This window comes from Salmo salar, chromosome 04 (assembly GCF_965601325.2).
Source record: "Salmo salar chromosome 04, fSalSal1, whole genome shotgun sequence".
In the NCBI taxonomy this organism is placed as follows: domain Eukaryota; kingdom Metazoa; phylum Chordata; class Actinopteri; order Salmoniformes; family Salmonidae; genus Salmo; species Salmo salar.
In genome coordinates this window covers 7,597,299-7,611,981 of record NC_138294.1, presented here as the reverse complement: position 1 = coordinate 7,611,981, position 14,683 = coordinate 7,597,299, and the positions used below count along the sequence as shown (strand labels likewise).

General features: G+C 42.0%; 1 protein-coding gene across 1 annotated transcript in view; it reads right to left on the bottom strand.

The window, feature by feature from the left end:
• The window catches only part of LOC145878576 (leukocyte immunoglobulin-like receptor subfamily B member 3-like), a 97,633-nt gene that overhangs the window by 19,683 nt on the left and 63,267 nt on the right, over positions 1 to 14,683 (bottom strand). Inside the window, exon 3 of the mRNA XM_082973943.1 lies at positions 1,502 to 1,510. Coding sequence (XP_082830069.1) covers positions 1,502 to 1,510 — 9 coding nt within the window. The remainder of the gene's footprint in view (positions 1 to 1,501; positions 1,511 to 14,683) is intronic.

The following is a 14,683-nucleotide window of genomic DNA, read 5'->3' as shown; positions in this document are numbered from 1 at the left end:
CGATAAAGTTCATATTTATATCAAAAAACAGCTTTTTACATTGGCGTGTGATGTTCAGAAAATGTATTCCCACCGAAAACTTCCGGTGAATGTGCACATCAATTTACTAAATGACTCATCATAAACGTTGACAAAATACGTAACAATTATTTTAAGAATTATAGATACAGAACTCCTTTATGCAATCGCTATGTCAGATTTTAAAATAGCTTTTCGGCGAAAGCACATATTGCAATTTTCTGAATATATAGCTCAGCCGTCAGGGCTAGCTATTTTGACACCCGCCAAGTTCGGGGCACACTAAACTCAGAATTTCTATTAGAAAAATTATATTACCTTTGCTGATCTTCGTCAGAATGCACTCCCAGGACTGCTACTTCCACAAGAAATGTTGTTTTTGTTCCAAATAATCCATAGTTATGTCCAAATACCTCCGTTTTGTTCGTGCGTTCAGATCACTATCCAAAGGGTAACGCACGAGCACATATCGAGACAAAAAAATTCAAAATGTTCCATTAACATACTTAGAAGCATGTCAAACGCTGTTTAAAATCTATTTTTATGGTCTTTTTCTCGTAAAATAGCGATAATATTCCAACCGGACAATAGTGTATTCATTCAAAGAGGAAAAGAAAAAACAGCGTGCTCACGTGAATGCGCATCTCCAATCTCTTTGTCACCAGGCAGACCACTGACAAACTGAGCTCCTATACTCTGCCCAGAGACAGAAGACGCCTCAATCCGCTTTCTGAAGGCTTTAGAGAGCCAATGGAAGCCTTAGAAAGTGCTACGTAACCCCACAGATACTATTGTTTTGATAGAGAATCAAAAGAAGAACTACAAATTCTCAGACAGGCCACTTCCTGCTTGGATACCTCTCAGGTTTTTGCCTGCCATATGAGTTCTGTTATACTCACAGACACCATTCAAACAGTTTTAGAGACTTTAGAGTGTTTTCTATCCAAATCTACTAACAATATGCGTATTCTCATTTCTGGGCAATAGTAGTAACCAGTTTAAAATCAGGTACGTTTTTTTTTCATCCGGCCTTGAAAATACTGCCCCCTATCCCAAACAGGTTTTAATGACTGTTCAACAGGTGCATGTTCAATAATTGTTTATGGTTCATTGAACAAGCATGGGAAACAGTGTTTAAACCCTTTACAATGAAGATCTGTGAAGTTATTTGGATTTTTACGAATTATCTTTGAAAGACAGGGTCCTGAAAAAGGGACTTTTTTTTTATTGAGTTTACAAGCGTCAAAGGCTGACGTCAAATACCAACATCAATGTGAAACTAACCGGAGCATAAAACAGCTGACTGTGAATGTAAACTGTGCCAGATAAATCCTACACATGTATTGAAATAAAAGGCAGACATCAAAGGAACTACTTAGGCCTTCAATCGACAAGGACGAGTAACGACAAACAGACTCAACCAAAGAATGAAGAAAATCATGAAATACAAAAGGAAAATCTACACATTAAAGGAAAAATCCACCCAAAACCACTCAATATTTTTTATTTACTGTGATAAATTACTCTAATATATGAGAACAATCATTTTTGTTAACAGATTTTCATTTCAGCGTTATAATAAGGTTGGTAGAAATATGGAAAATCGTTGAGGAAATCTGTTGCAGCTCAAGTTGAGTACACAATCCACAATGCAATGCTCTCGCCTAAACACACTGCACTATCAATTTATGGGTCTACAATCTCACCATGTTCAACCTGCAGATCGATGTGTCTCACAGAGTGGAGTTTAAATCACAACGGCAGATATACTTCTGAGGAGATGGGAAACGTTGCCCGTCCCTCGTTATTGGCCCACGCGGTGCATTCTGGGCGATTCTGGGACAGGAGGCGCTCTCCTTCACGGAGTGAATGGGAGTCTACTGGGCGCTAGCTCAAAAACCCAACGTTAACACGAATTTAGTCAACAAGAAGTACAACATTACTAATCTTTTCCGAGATGTGAGGTAATTAACTTGCTATCTGTAGTATCATACAGCTTTGGAATCGTGGCATTACGTACTTTAGAAGAAAATAGCCACATTTCTCAACATACAGTATACTGACTATGAGAAGGCATTACGTGACGATTAGCTTAGCAACAACGTGACATGGCATGACAACCTGAACGTGATTGGTCGACAGTCTGCTGGGAAGGGCATTATACATTGTTTCATTAAATTGGATTCCTATCTCCTTTCTATAATATCTCTGGCAAAGGCACCATGCAATGCACCCTGGACTATAGAGGCAGACAAATAGGAGAAACGTGTCAGACCCTCCGTTAAATTACCAATTTCCCAAGGCAGGAATATCACAAAAATATGATCAATGGCTCATTAGAGAGAAGACCTCCTGAGTTATATCGTCCAGTATTGAAATCTGTATGAATAACGTTTTAGCGATCTAAAAGTCATATTCCTATTAACTTCCAGTGTAGTGAGACTTTATCACGATGCTACGTCATACCGGACATATTTCTGCCTGCTTGAAGGCAAATAACTCAGATACACATGAAAACATGACATGACGCAGGGAATCGATAGAACATCACTCAGAAATGAACAAAAACAATACAATATTTAACTTTACCTGAAGGCTGCACTGCTGATTGGACAGCGCCTCCATACAGGAAGACAATGCATAGTGGGGCTCCGTGGCCTGTGGTTGAATGGACAACGTTTCTGTCTAGTAGCCAGCTACAAATATTCAGTTTGTGGGCAGTTAAAATTTTCTGCGGCACAGTTGAGTAGCATAAAATGCTTATATGGAAATAATTACAGTCACGCAGATCTTTAGAAATAGTAGGATCATTTGTAAATGTATATGAAGTCACCCTTGTGGAGCGGTTCATATAGTGTACTATGACAGTGTCATTGTCTCATGTGCTTCCCACCAAAATTGTTGCTCTGCATTCAAAACCGAGGTAAAGCCAGTTTCAGGTTGGATATTCGACGGATATTCGCCTGTAGTTTTCCTTACCTCCACCAACAGCAGTTAGGGACCGTCAACATAGTGACAAATCACATTTTTCTAATTTCAATAGCTATTTAACCATTACTCCTAAAACTTTCAAAACTGGTTCTAGCTAACCCGATGGCATAGACACACATTGCACACATTTTTTTTGTCGATTTCATTTAATTTATTTACATTTTTGAATTTCAGTTGCTCATTGGTCATATGACCTACTGGACTCAAACAAGGTTCAGAATGTCCACTGACTACCCTTCTATATTGCACACCCTTTAGTTTGTCCATTTTCATCTCACATGATTTTACGTGAATCCTTCAAAATGTAGATTTTCAACAGCTCATTGGTCATGTGACCTACTGACTCCAATGAAGGTTTAAATCACATTTTATTGGTCACGTACACATGGTTAGCAGACGTTAATGCGAGTGTAGCGAAATGCTTGTGCTTCTAGTTCCGACCATGCAGTAATATCTAACAAGTAATCTACCAATTCCACAACAACCACCTTATACACACAAGTGTAAAGGAATGAAAACGAACATGTACATAAAAATATATGAATGAGTGATGGCCGAACGGCATAGGCAAGATGCAGTAGATGGTATAGCGTACAGTATATACATATGAGATGAGTAATGTAAGGTATGTAAACATTATATTGAAGTGGCATTGTTTAAAGTGGCTAGTGATAAATGAATTCCATAAATCTTTCCACTATTAAAGTGGCTATAGTTGAGTCAGTATGTTGGCAGCAGCCACTCAATGTTAGTGATGGATGTTTAACAGTCTGATGGCCTTGAGATAGAAGCTGTTTTTCAGTCTCTCGGTCCCCGCTTTGATGCACCTGTACTGACCTCGCCTTCTGGATAACAGCGGGGTGAACAGGCAGTGGCTCAGGTGGTTGTTGTCTTTGATGATCTTTTTGGCCTTCCTGTGACATCGGGTGGTGTAGGTGTCCTGGAGGGCAGCTAGTTTGCACCCGGTGTGGGTCAGGGAGATTGTATAGTTATGAACTAGACTGGTGGGGGTCGGAGAGAGAGTATAGTTATGTACTAGACTGGTGAGGGTTGGGGAGAGAGTTGAGTTATTTACTAGACTGGTGGAGATCTGGCGTCCAGGCGGCCTTGGCAGCAGCAGTGGGTTCTGGGTAAAATCACTGGGGAAGCCAATCCAGAAACAAAAGCCATATTACAACCTATGTGTTGTGATAATTGTGTTGTTTGCTCTGTAACCTGTTAGTTTATATGCCTTGACAATGTGATATATAAACCTAAAACCGAGATTATAAGAAGGACACAGTGGCAGAATAAATTCAACCACACCTTTGTTTCATCACAAAACCAGAAAGCAACATCTGTCCTGTGAAGTTCACAAAACATATTACATGTAACAAACAGTTACATGACCTACAGCATGGTCAAGCAAGGTCATGTTTCTGACATTTTCTGACTACTAAACAACTATTGATTTAGAACCACAGAGTTACAGCAAGTCACAAAGAAAACAGGATCTGCCTCCACTATTCCAGCACCATTTACACTTCAACACTTCAACATCATCAAATCACCTCTGTTTAGTCTAATACAGTGACAACTAAAAGATACCAACAACTATTTAGTCCAATCATGTGAGCTAAATATGATGTGGCTGTCCCTGTGTGTGTGTGTGTGTGTGTGTGTGTGTGTGTGTGTGTGTGTGTGTGTGTGTGTGTGTGTGTGTGTGTGTGTGTGTGTGTGTGTGTGTGTGTGTGTGTGCATCTCTGTAAGGTTACGTACGAGCTGGCTCTGAATGAACGCCTCTCTGAGGAAGATGCAGGCGCGGCCCACGATGTTGTGTATCACGGTGCAGTTCTGGACCACAGCAAACACTGTGTGTGTGTATATGTGTGTGTGTATATGTGTGTGTGCGTGCGGGTGTGCAAGTAGAAAACACATGTACATGTTGAACTTCCATCCTGTCAGGCCAGCTAGTTAACATTAGCCTACTACATCTAGCTACAGTACATGTTGAACTTCCATCCTCTCAGGCCAGCTAGTTAACATTAGCCTACTACATCTAGCTACAGTACATGTTGAACTTCCATCCTCTCAGGCCAGCTAGTTAACATTAGCCTACTACATCTAGCTACAGTACATGTTGAACTTCCATCCTGTCAGGCCAGCTAGTTAACATTAGCCTATTACATCTAGCTGCAGTACATGTTGAACTTCCATCCTGTCAGGCCAGCTAGTTAACATTAACCTACTACATCTAGCTACAGTCCATGTTGATCACTCATCCTCTCAGGCCAGCTAGTTAACATTAGCCTACTACATCTAGCTACAGTACATGTTGAACTTCCATCCTCTCAGGCCAGCAAGTTTACATTAGCCTACTACATCTAGCTACAGTACATGTTGAACATCCATCCTGTCAGGCCAGCTAGTTAACATTAGCCTACTACATTTAGCAACAGTAGATGTTGAACTTCCATCCTGCCAGACCAGCTAGTTCACATTAGCATACTACATCTAGCTACAGTACATGTTGAACTTCCATTCTGTCAGGCCAGCTAGTTAACATTAGCCTACTACATCTAGCTACAGTACATGTTGAACTTCCATCCTGCCAGGCCAGCTAGTTAACATTAGCCTACTACATCTAGCTACAGTACATGTTGAACTTCCATCCTCTCATGCCAGCTAGTTAACATTAACCTACTACATCTAGCTACAGTCCATGTTGATCACTCATCCTCTCAGGCCAGCTAGTTAACATTAGCCTACTACATCTAGCTACAGTACATGTTGAACTTCCATCCTCTCAGACCAGCTAGTTAACATTAGCCTACTACATCTAGCTGCAGTACATGTTGAACTTCCATCCTCTCAGGCCAGCTAGTTTACATTAGCCTACTACATCTAGCTACAGTACATGTTGAACTTCCATCCTCTCAGGCCAGCTAGTTAACATTAGCCTACTACATCAACCTACAGTACATGTTGAACTTCCATCCTGCCAGACCAGCTAGTTAACATTAGCCTACTACATCTAGCTACAGTACATGTTGAACTTCCATCCTGTCAGGCCAGGTAGTTAACATTAGCCTACTACATCTAGCTACAGTACATGTTGAACTTCCATCCTTTCATGCCAGCTAGTTAACATTAGCCTACTACATCTAGCTACAGTACATGTTGAACTTCCATCCTCTCAGGCCAGCTAGTTAACATTAGCCTACTACATCTAGCTACAGTACATGTTGAACTTCCATCCTGTCAGGCCAGCTTGTTAACATTAGCCTACTACATCTAGCTACAGTAGATGTTGAACTTCCATCCTGTCAGGCCAGCTTGTTAACATTAGCCTACTACATCTAGCTGCAGTACATGTTGAACTTCCATCCTGTCAGGCCAGCTAGTTAACATTAGCATACTACATCTAGCTGCAGTACATGTTGAACTTCCATCCTGTCAGGCCAGCTAGTTAAAATTAACCTACTACATCTAGCTACAGTCCGTGTTGAACTTCCATCCTGTCAGGCCAGCTTGTTAACATTAGCCTACTACATCTAGCTACAGTAGATGTTGAACTTCCATCCTGTCAGGGCAGCTTGTTAACATTAGCCTACTACATCTAGCTGCAGTACATGTTGAACTTCCATCCTGTCAGGCCAGCTAGTTAACATTAGCCTACTACATCTAGCTGCAGTACATGTTGAACTTCCATCCTGTCAGGCCAGCTAGTTAACATTAACCTACTACATCTAGCTACAGTCCATGTTGATCACTCATCCTCTCAGGCCAGCTAGTTAACATTAGCCTACTACATCTAGCTACAGTACATGTTGAACTTCCATCCTCTCAGACCAGCTAGTTAACATTAGCCTACTACATCTAGCTACAGTACATGTTGAACTTCCATCCTCTCAGGCCAGCTAGTTAACATTCGCCTACTACATCTAGCTACAGTACATGTTGAACTTCCATCCTCTCAGGCCAGCTAGTCAACATTAGCCTACTACATCTAGCTACAGTACATGTTGAACTTCCATCCTCTCATGCCAGCTAGTTAACATTAACCTACTACATCTAGCTACAGTCCATGTTGATCACTCATCCTCTCAGGCCAGCTAGTTAACATTAGCCTACTACATCTAGCTACAGTACATGTTGAACTTCCATCCTCTCAGACCAGCTAGTTAACATTAGCCTACTACATCTAGCTACAGTACATGTTGAACTTCCATCCTCTCAGGCCAGCTAGTTTACATTAGCCTACTACATCTAGCTACAGTACATGTTGAACTTCCATCCTCTCAGGCCAGCTAGTTAACATTAGCCTACTACATCAACCTACAGTACATGTTGAACTTCCATCCTGCCAGACCAGCTAGTTAACATTAGCCTACTACATCTAGCTACAGTACATGTTGAACTTCCATCCTGTCAGGCCAGGTAGTTAACATTAGCCTACTACATCTAGCTACAGTACATGTTGAACTTCCATCCTTTCATGCCAGCTAGTTAACATTAGCCTACTACATCTAGCTACAGTACATGTTGAACTTCCATCCTCTCAGGCCAGCTAGTTAACATTAGCCTACTACATCTAGCTACAGTACATGTTGAACTTCCATCCTGTCAGGCCAGCTTGTTAACATTAGCCTACTACATCTAGCTACAGTAGATGTTGAACTTCCATCCTGTCAGGCCAGCTTGTTAACATTAGCCTACTACATCTAGCTGCAGTACATGTTGAACTTCCATCCTGTCAGGCCAGCTAGTTAACATTAGCATACTACATCTAGCTGCAGTACATGTTGAACTTCCATCCTGTCAGGCCAGCTAGTTAACATTAACCTACTACATCTAGCTACAGTCCGTGTTGATCACTCATCCTCTCAGGCCAGCTAGTTAACATTAGCCTACTACATCTAGCTACAGTACATGATGAACTTCCTTCCTCTCAGGCCAGCAAGTTAACATTAGCCTACTACATCTAGCTACAGTACATGTTGAACATCCATCCTGTCAGGCCAGCTAGTTACCATTAGCCTACTACATCTAGCTACAGTACATGTTGAACTTCCATCCTGTCAGGCCAGCTTGTTAACATTAGCCTACTACATCTAGCTACAGTAGATGTTGAACTTCCATCCTGTCAGGGCAGCTTGTTAACATTAGCCTACTACATCTAGCTGCAGTACATGTTGAACTTCCATCCTGTCAGGCCAGCTAGTTAACATTAGCCTACTACATCTAGCTGCAGTACATGTTGAACTTCCATCCTGTCAGGCCAGCTAGTTAACATTAACCTACTACATCTAGCTACAGTCCATGTTGATCACTCATCCTCTCAGGCCAGCTAGTTAACATTAGCCTACTACATCTAGCTACAGTACATGTTGAACTTCCATCCTCTCAGACCAGCTAGTTAACATTAGCATACTACATCTAGCTACAGTACATGTTGAACTTCCATCCTCTCAGGCCAGCTAGTTAACATTCGCCTACTACATCTAGCTACAGTACATGTTGAACTTCCATCCTCTCAGGCCAGCTAGTCAACATTAGCCTACTACATCTAGCTACAGTACATGTTGAACTTCCATCCTCTCAGGCCAGCTAGTTAACATTAGCCTACTACATCTACCTACAGTACATGTTGAACTTCCATCCTGCCAGGCCAGCTAGTTAACATTAGCCTACTACATCTAGCTACATTACATGTTGAATTTCCATCCTCTCAGGCCAGCTAGTTAACATTAGCCTACTACATCTAGCTACAGTACATGTTGAACTTCCATCCTGTCAGGCCAGGTAGTTAACATTAGCCTACTACATCTAGCTACAGTACATGTTGAATTTCCATCCTCTCAGGCCAGCTAGTTAACATTAGCCTACTACATCTAGCTACAGTACATGTTGAACTTCCATCCTGTCAGGCCAGCTAGTTAACATTAGCCTATTACATCTAGCTGCAGTACATGTTGAACTTCCATCCTGTCAGGCCAGCTAGTTAACATTAACCTACTACATCTAGCTACAGTCCATGTTGATCACTCATCCTCTCAGGCCAGCTAGTTAACATTAGCCTACTACATCTAGCTACAGTACATGTTGAACTTCCATCCTCTCAGACCAGCTAGTTAACATTAGCCTACTACATCTAGCTACAGTACATGTTGAACTTCCATCATTTCATGCCAGCTAGTTAACATTAGCCTACTACATCTAGCTACAGTACATGTTGAACTTCCATCCTCTCAGGCCAGCTAGTTAACATTAGCCTACTACATCTAGCTACAGTACATGTTGAACTTCCATCCTGTCAGGCCAGCTTGTTAACATTAGCCTACTACATCTAGCTACAGTAGATGTTGAACTTCCATCCTGTCAGGCCAGCTTGTTAACATTAGCCTACTACATCTAGCTGCAGTACATGTTGAACTTCCATCCTGTCAGGCCAGCTAGTTAACATTAGCATACTACATCTAGCTGCAGTACATGTTGAACTTCCATCCTGTCAGGCCAGCTAGTTAACATTAACCTACTACATCTAGCTACAGTTCGTGTTGATCACTCATCCTCTCAGGCCAGCTAGTTAACATTAGCCTACTACATCTAGCTACAGTACATGTTGAACTTCCATCCTCTCAGGCCAGCAAGTTAACATTAGCCTACTACATCTAGCTACAGTACATGTTGAACATCCATCCTGTCGGGCCAGCTAGTTAACATTAGCCTACTACATCTAGCTACAGTACATGTTGAACTTCCATCCTGTCAGGCCAGCTTGTTAACATTAGCCTACTACATCTAGCTACAGTAGATGTTGAACTTCCATCCTGTCAGGCCAGCTAGTTAACATTAGCCTACTACATCTACCTACAGTACATGTTGAACTTCCATCCTGCCAGGCCAGCTAGTTAACATTAGCCTACTACATCTAGCTACATTACATGTTGAATTTCCATCCTCTCAGGCCAGCTAGTTAACATTAGCCTACTACATCTAGCTACAGTACATGTTGAACTTCCATCCTGTCAGGCCAGGTAGTTAACATTAGCCTACTACATCTAGCTACAGTACATGTTGAATTTCCATCCTCTCAGGCCAGCTAGTTAACATTAGCCTACTACATCTAGCTACAGTACATGTTGAACTTCCATCCTGTCAGGCCAGCTAGTTAACATTAGCCTATTACATCTAGCTGCAGTACATGTTGAACTTCCATCCTGTCAGGCCAGCTAGTTAACATTAACCTACTACATCTAGCTACAGTCCATGTTGATCACTCATCCTCTCAGGCCAGCTAGTTAACATTAGCCTACTACATCTAGCTACAGTACATGTTGAACTTCCATCCTCTCAGACCAGCTAGTTAACATTAGCCTACTACATCTAGCTACAGTACATGTTGAACTTCCATCATTTCATGCCAGCTAGTTAACATTAGCCTACTACATCTAGCTACAGTACATGTTGAACTTCCATCCTCTCAGGCCAGCTAGTTAACATTAGCCTACTACATCTAGCTACAGTACATGTTGAACTTCCATCCTGTCAGGCCAGCTTGTTAACATTAGCCTACTACATCTAGCTACAGTAGATGTTGAACTTCCATCCTGTCAGGCCAGCTTGTTAACATTAGCCTACTACATCTAGCTGCAGTACATGTTGAACTTCCATCCTGTCAGGCCAGCTAGTTAACATTAGCATACTACATCTAGCTGCAGTACATGTTGAACTTCCATCCTGTCAGGCCAGCTAGTTAACATTAACCTACTACATCTAGCTACAGTTCGTGTTGATCACTCATCCTCTCAGGCCAGCTAGTTAACATTAGCCTACTACATCTAGCTACAGTACATGTTGAACTTCCATCCTCTCAGGCCAGCAAGTTAACATTAGCCTACTACATCTAGCTACAGTACATGTTGAACATCCATCCTGTCGGGCCAGCTAGTTAACATTAGCCTACTACATCTAGCTACAGTACATGTTGAACTTCCATCCTGTCAGGCCAGCTTGTTAACATTAGCCTACTACATCTAGCTACAGTAGATGTTGAACTTCCATCCTGTCAGGCCAGCTAGTTAACATTAGCCTACTACATCTAGCTGCAGTACATGTTGAACTTCCATCCTGTCAGGCCAGCTAGTTAACATTAACCTACTACATCTAGCTACAGTCCATGTTGATCACTCATCCTCTCAGGCCAGCTAGTTAACATTAGCCTACTACATCTAGCTACAGTACATGTTGAACTTCCATCCTCTCAGACCAGCTAGTTAACATTAGCATACTACATCTAGCTACAGTACATGTTGAACTTCCATCCTCTCAGGCCAGCTAGTTAACATTCGCCTACTACATCTAGCTACAGTACATGTTGAACTTCCATCGTCTCAGGCCAGCTAGTCAACATTAGCCTACTACATCTAGCTACAGTACATGTTGAACTTCCATCCTCTCAGGCCAGCTAGTTAACATTAGCCTACTACATCTACCTACAGTACATGTTGAACTTCCATCCTGCCAGGCCAGCTAGTTAACATTAGCCTACTACATCTAGCTACATTACATGTTGAATTTCCATCCTCTCAGGCCAGCTAGTTAACATTAGCCTACTACATCTAGCTACAGTACATGTTGAACTTCCATCCTGTCAGGCCAGGTAGTTAACATTAGCCTACTACATCTAGCTACAGTACATGTTGAATTTCCATCCTCTCAGGCCAGCTAGTTAACATTAGCCTACTACATCTAGCTACAGTACATGTTGAACTTCCATCCTGTCAGGCCAGCTAGTTAACATTAGCCTATTACATCTAGCTGCAGTACATGTTGAACTTCCATCCTGTCAGGCCAGCTAGTTAACATTAACCTACTACATCTAGCTACAGTCCATGTTGATCACTCATCCTCTCAGGCCAGCTAGTTAACATTAGCCTACTACATCTAGCTACAGTACATGTTGAACTTCCATCCTCTCAGACCAGCTAGTTAACATTAGCCTACTACATCTAGCTACAGTACATGTTGAACTTCCATCATTTCATGCCAGCTAGTTAACATTAGCCTACTACATCTAGCTACAGTACATGTTGAACTTCCATCCTCTCAGGCCAGCTAGTTAACATTAGCCTACTACATCTAGCTACAGTACATGTTGAACTTCCATCCTGTCAGGCCAGCTTGTTAACATTAGCCTACTACATCTAGCTACAGTAGATGTTGAACTTCCATCCTGTCAGGCCAGCTTGTTAACATTAGCCTACTACATCTAGCTGCAGTACATGTTGAACTTCCATCCTGTCAGGCCAGCTAGTTAACATTAGCATACTACATCTAGCTGCAGTACATGTTGAACTTCCATCCTGTCAGGCCAGCTAGTTAACATTAACCTACTACATCTAGCTACAGTTCGTGTTGATCACTCATCCTCTCAGGCCAGCTAGTTAACATTAGCCTACTACATCTAGCTACAGTACATGTTGAACTTCCATCCTCTCAGGCCAGCAAGTTAACATTAGCCTACTACATCTAGCTACAGTACATGTTGAACATCCATCCTGTCGGGCCAGCTAGTTAACATTAGCCTACTACATCTAGCTACAGTACATGTTGAACTTCCATCCTGTCAGGCCAGCTTGTTAACATTAGCCTACTACATCTAGCTACAGTAGATGTTGAACTTCCATCCTGTCAGGCCAGCTAGGTAACATTAGCCTACTACATCTAGCTGCAGTACATGTTGAACTTCCATCCTGTCAGGCCAGCTAGTTAACATTAACCTACTACATCTAGCTACAGTCCATGTTGATCACTCATCCTCTCAGGCCAGCTAGTTAACATTAGCCTACTACATCTAGCTACAGTACATGTTGAACTTCCATCCTCTCAGACCAGCAAGTTAACATTAGCCTACTACATCTAGCTACAGTACATGTTGAACTTCCATCACCTAGGCCAGCTAGTTAACATTCGCCTACTACATCTAGCTACAGTACATGTTGAACTTCCATCCTCTCAGGCCAGCTAGTCAACATTAGCCTACTACATCTAGCTACAGTACATGTTGAACTTCCATCCTCTCAGGCCAGCTAGTTAACATTAGCCTACTACATCTACCTACAGTACATGTTGAACTTCCATCCTGCCAGGCCAGCTAGTTAACATTAGCCTACTACATCTAGCTACAGTACATGTTGAATTTCCATCCTCTCAGGCCAGCTAGTTAACATTAGCCTACTACATCTAGCTACAGTACATGTTGAACTTCCATCCTGTCAGGCCAGGTAGTTAACATTAGCCTACTACATCTAGCTACAGTACATGTTGAATTTCCATCCTCTCAGGCCAGCTAGTTAACATTAGCCTACTACATCTAGCTACAGTACATGTTGAACTTCCATCCTGTCAGGCCAGCTAGTTAACATTAGCCTATTACATCTAGCTGCAGTACATGTTGAACTTCCATCCTGTCAGGCCAGCTAGTTAACATTAACCTACTACATCTAGCTACAGTCCATGTTGATCACTCATCCTCTCAGGCCAGCTAGTTAACATTAGCCTACTACATCTAGCTACAGTACATGTTGAACTTCCATCCTCTCAGGCCAGCAAGTTTACATTAGCCTACTACATCTAGCTACAGTACATGTTGAACATCCATCCTGTCAGGCCAGCTAGTTAACATTAGCCTACTACATCTAGCTACAGTAGATGTTGAACTTCCATCCTGCCAGACCAGCTAGTTCACATTAGCATACTATATCTAGCTACAGTACATGTTGAACTTCCATCCTGTCAGGCCAGCTTGTTAACATTAGCCTACTACATCTAGCTGCAGTACATGTTGAACTTCCATCCTGTCAGGCCAGCTAGTTAACATTAGCCTACTACATCTAGCTGCAGTACATGTTGAACTTCCATCCTGTCAGGCCAGCTAGTTAACATTAACCTACTACATCTAGCTACAGTCCGTGTTGATCACTCATCCTCTCAGGCCAGCTAGTTAACATTAGCCTACTACATCTAGCTACAGTACATGTTGAACTTCCATCCTCTCAGGCCAGCAAGTTAACATTAGCCTACTACATCTAGCTACAGTACATGTTGAACATCCATCCTGTCAGGCCAGCTAGTTAACATTAGCCTACTACATCTAGCTACAGTAGATGTTGAACATCCATCCTGCCAGGCAAGCTAGTTCACATTAGCCTACTACATCTAGCTACAGTACATGTTGAACTTCCATTCTGTCAGGCCAGCTAGGTAACATTAGCCTACTACATCTAGCTACAGTACATGTTGAACTTCCATCCTCTCAGGCCAGCTAGTTAACATTAGCCTACTACATCTAGCTGCAGTACATGTTGAACTTCCATCCTCTCAGGCCAGCTAGTTAACATTAGCCTACTACATCTAGCTACAGTACATGTTGAACTTCCATCCTGTCAGGCCAGCTTGTTAACTTTAGCCTACTACATCTAGCTACAGTAGATGTTGAACTTCCATCCTGTCAGGCCAGCTTGTTAATATTAGCCTACTACATCTAGCTGCAGTACATGTTGAACTTCCATCCTTTCAGGCCAGCTAGTTAACATTAACCTACTACATCTAGCTACAGTCCGTGTTGATCACTCATCCTCTCAGGCCAGCTAGTTAACATTAGCCTACTACATCTAGCTACAGTACATGT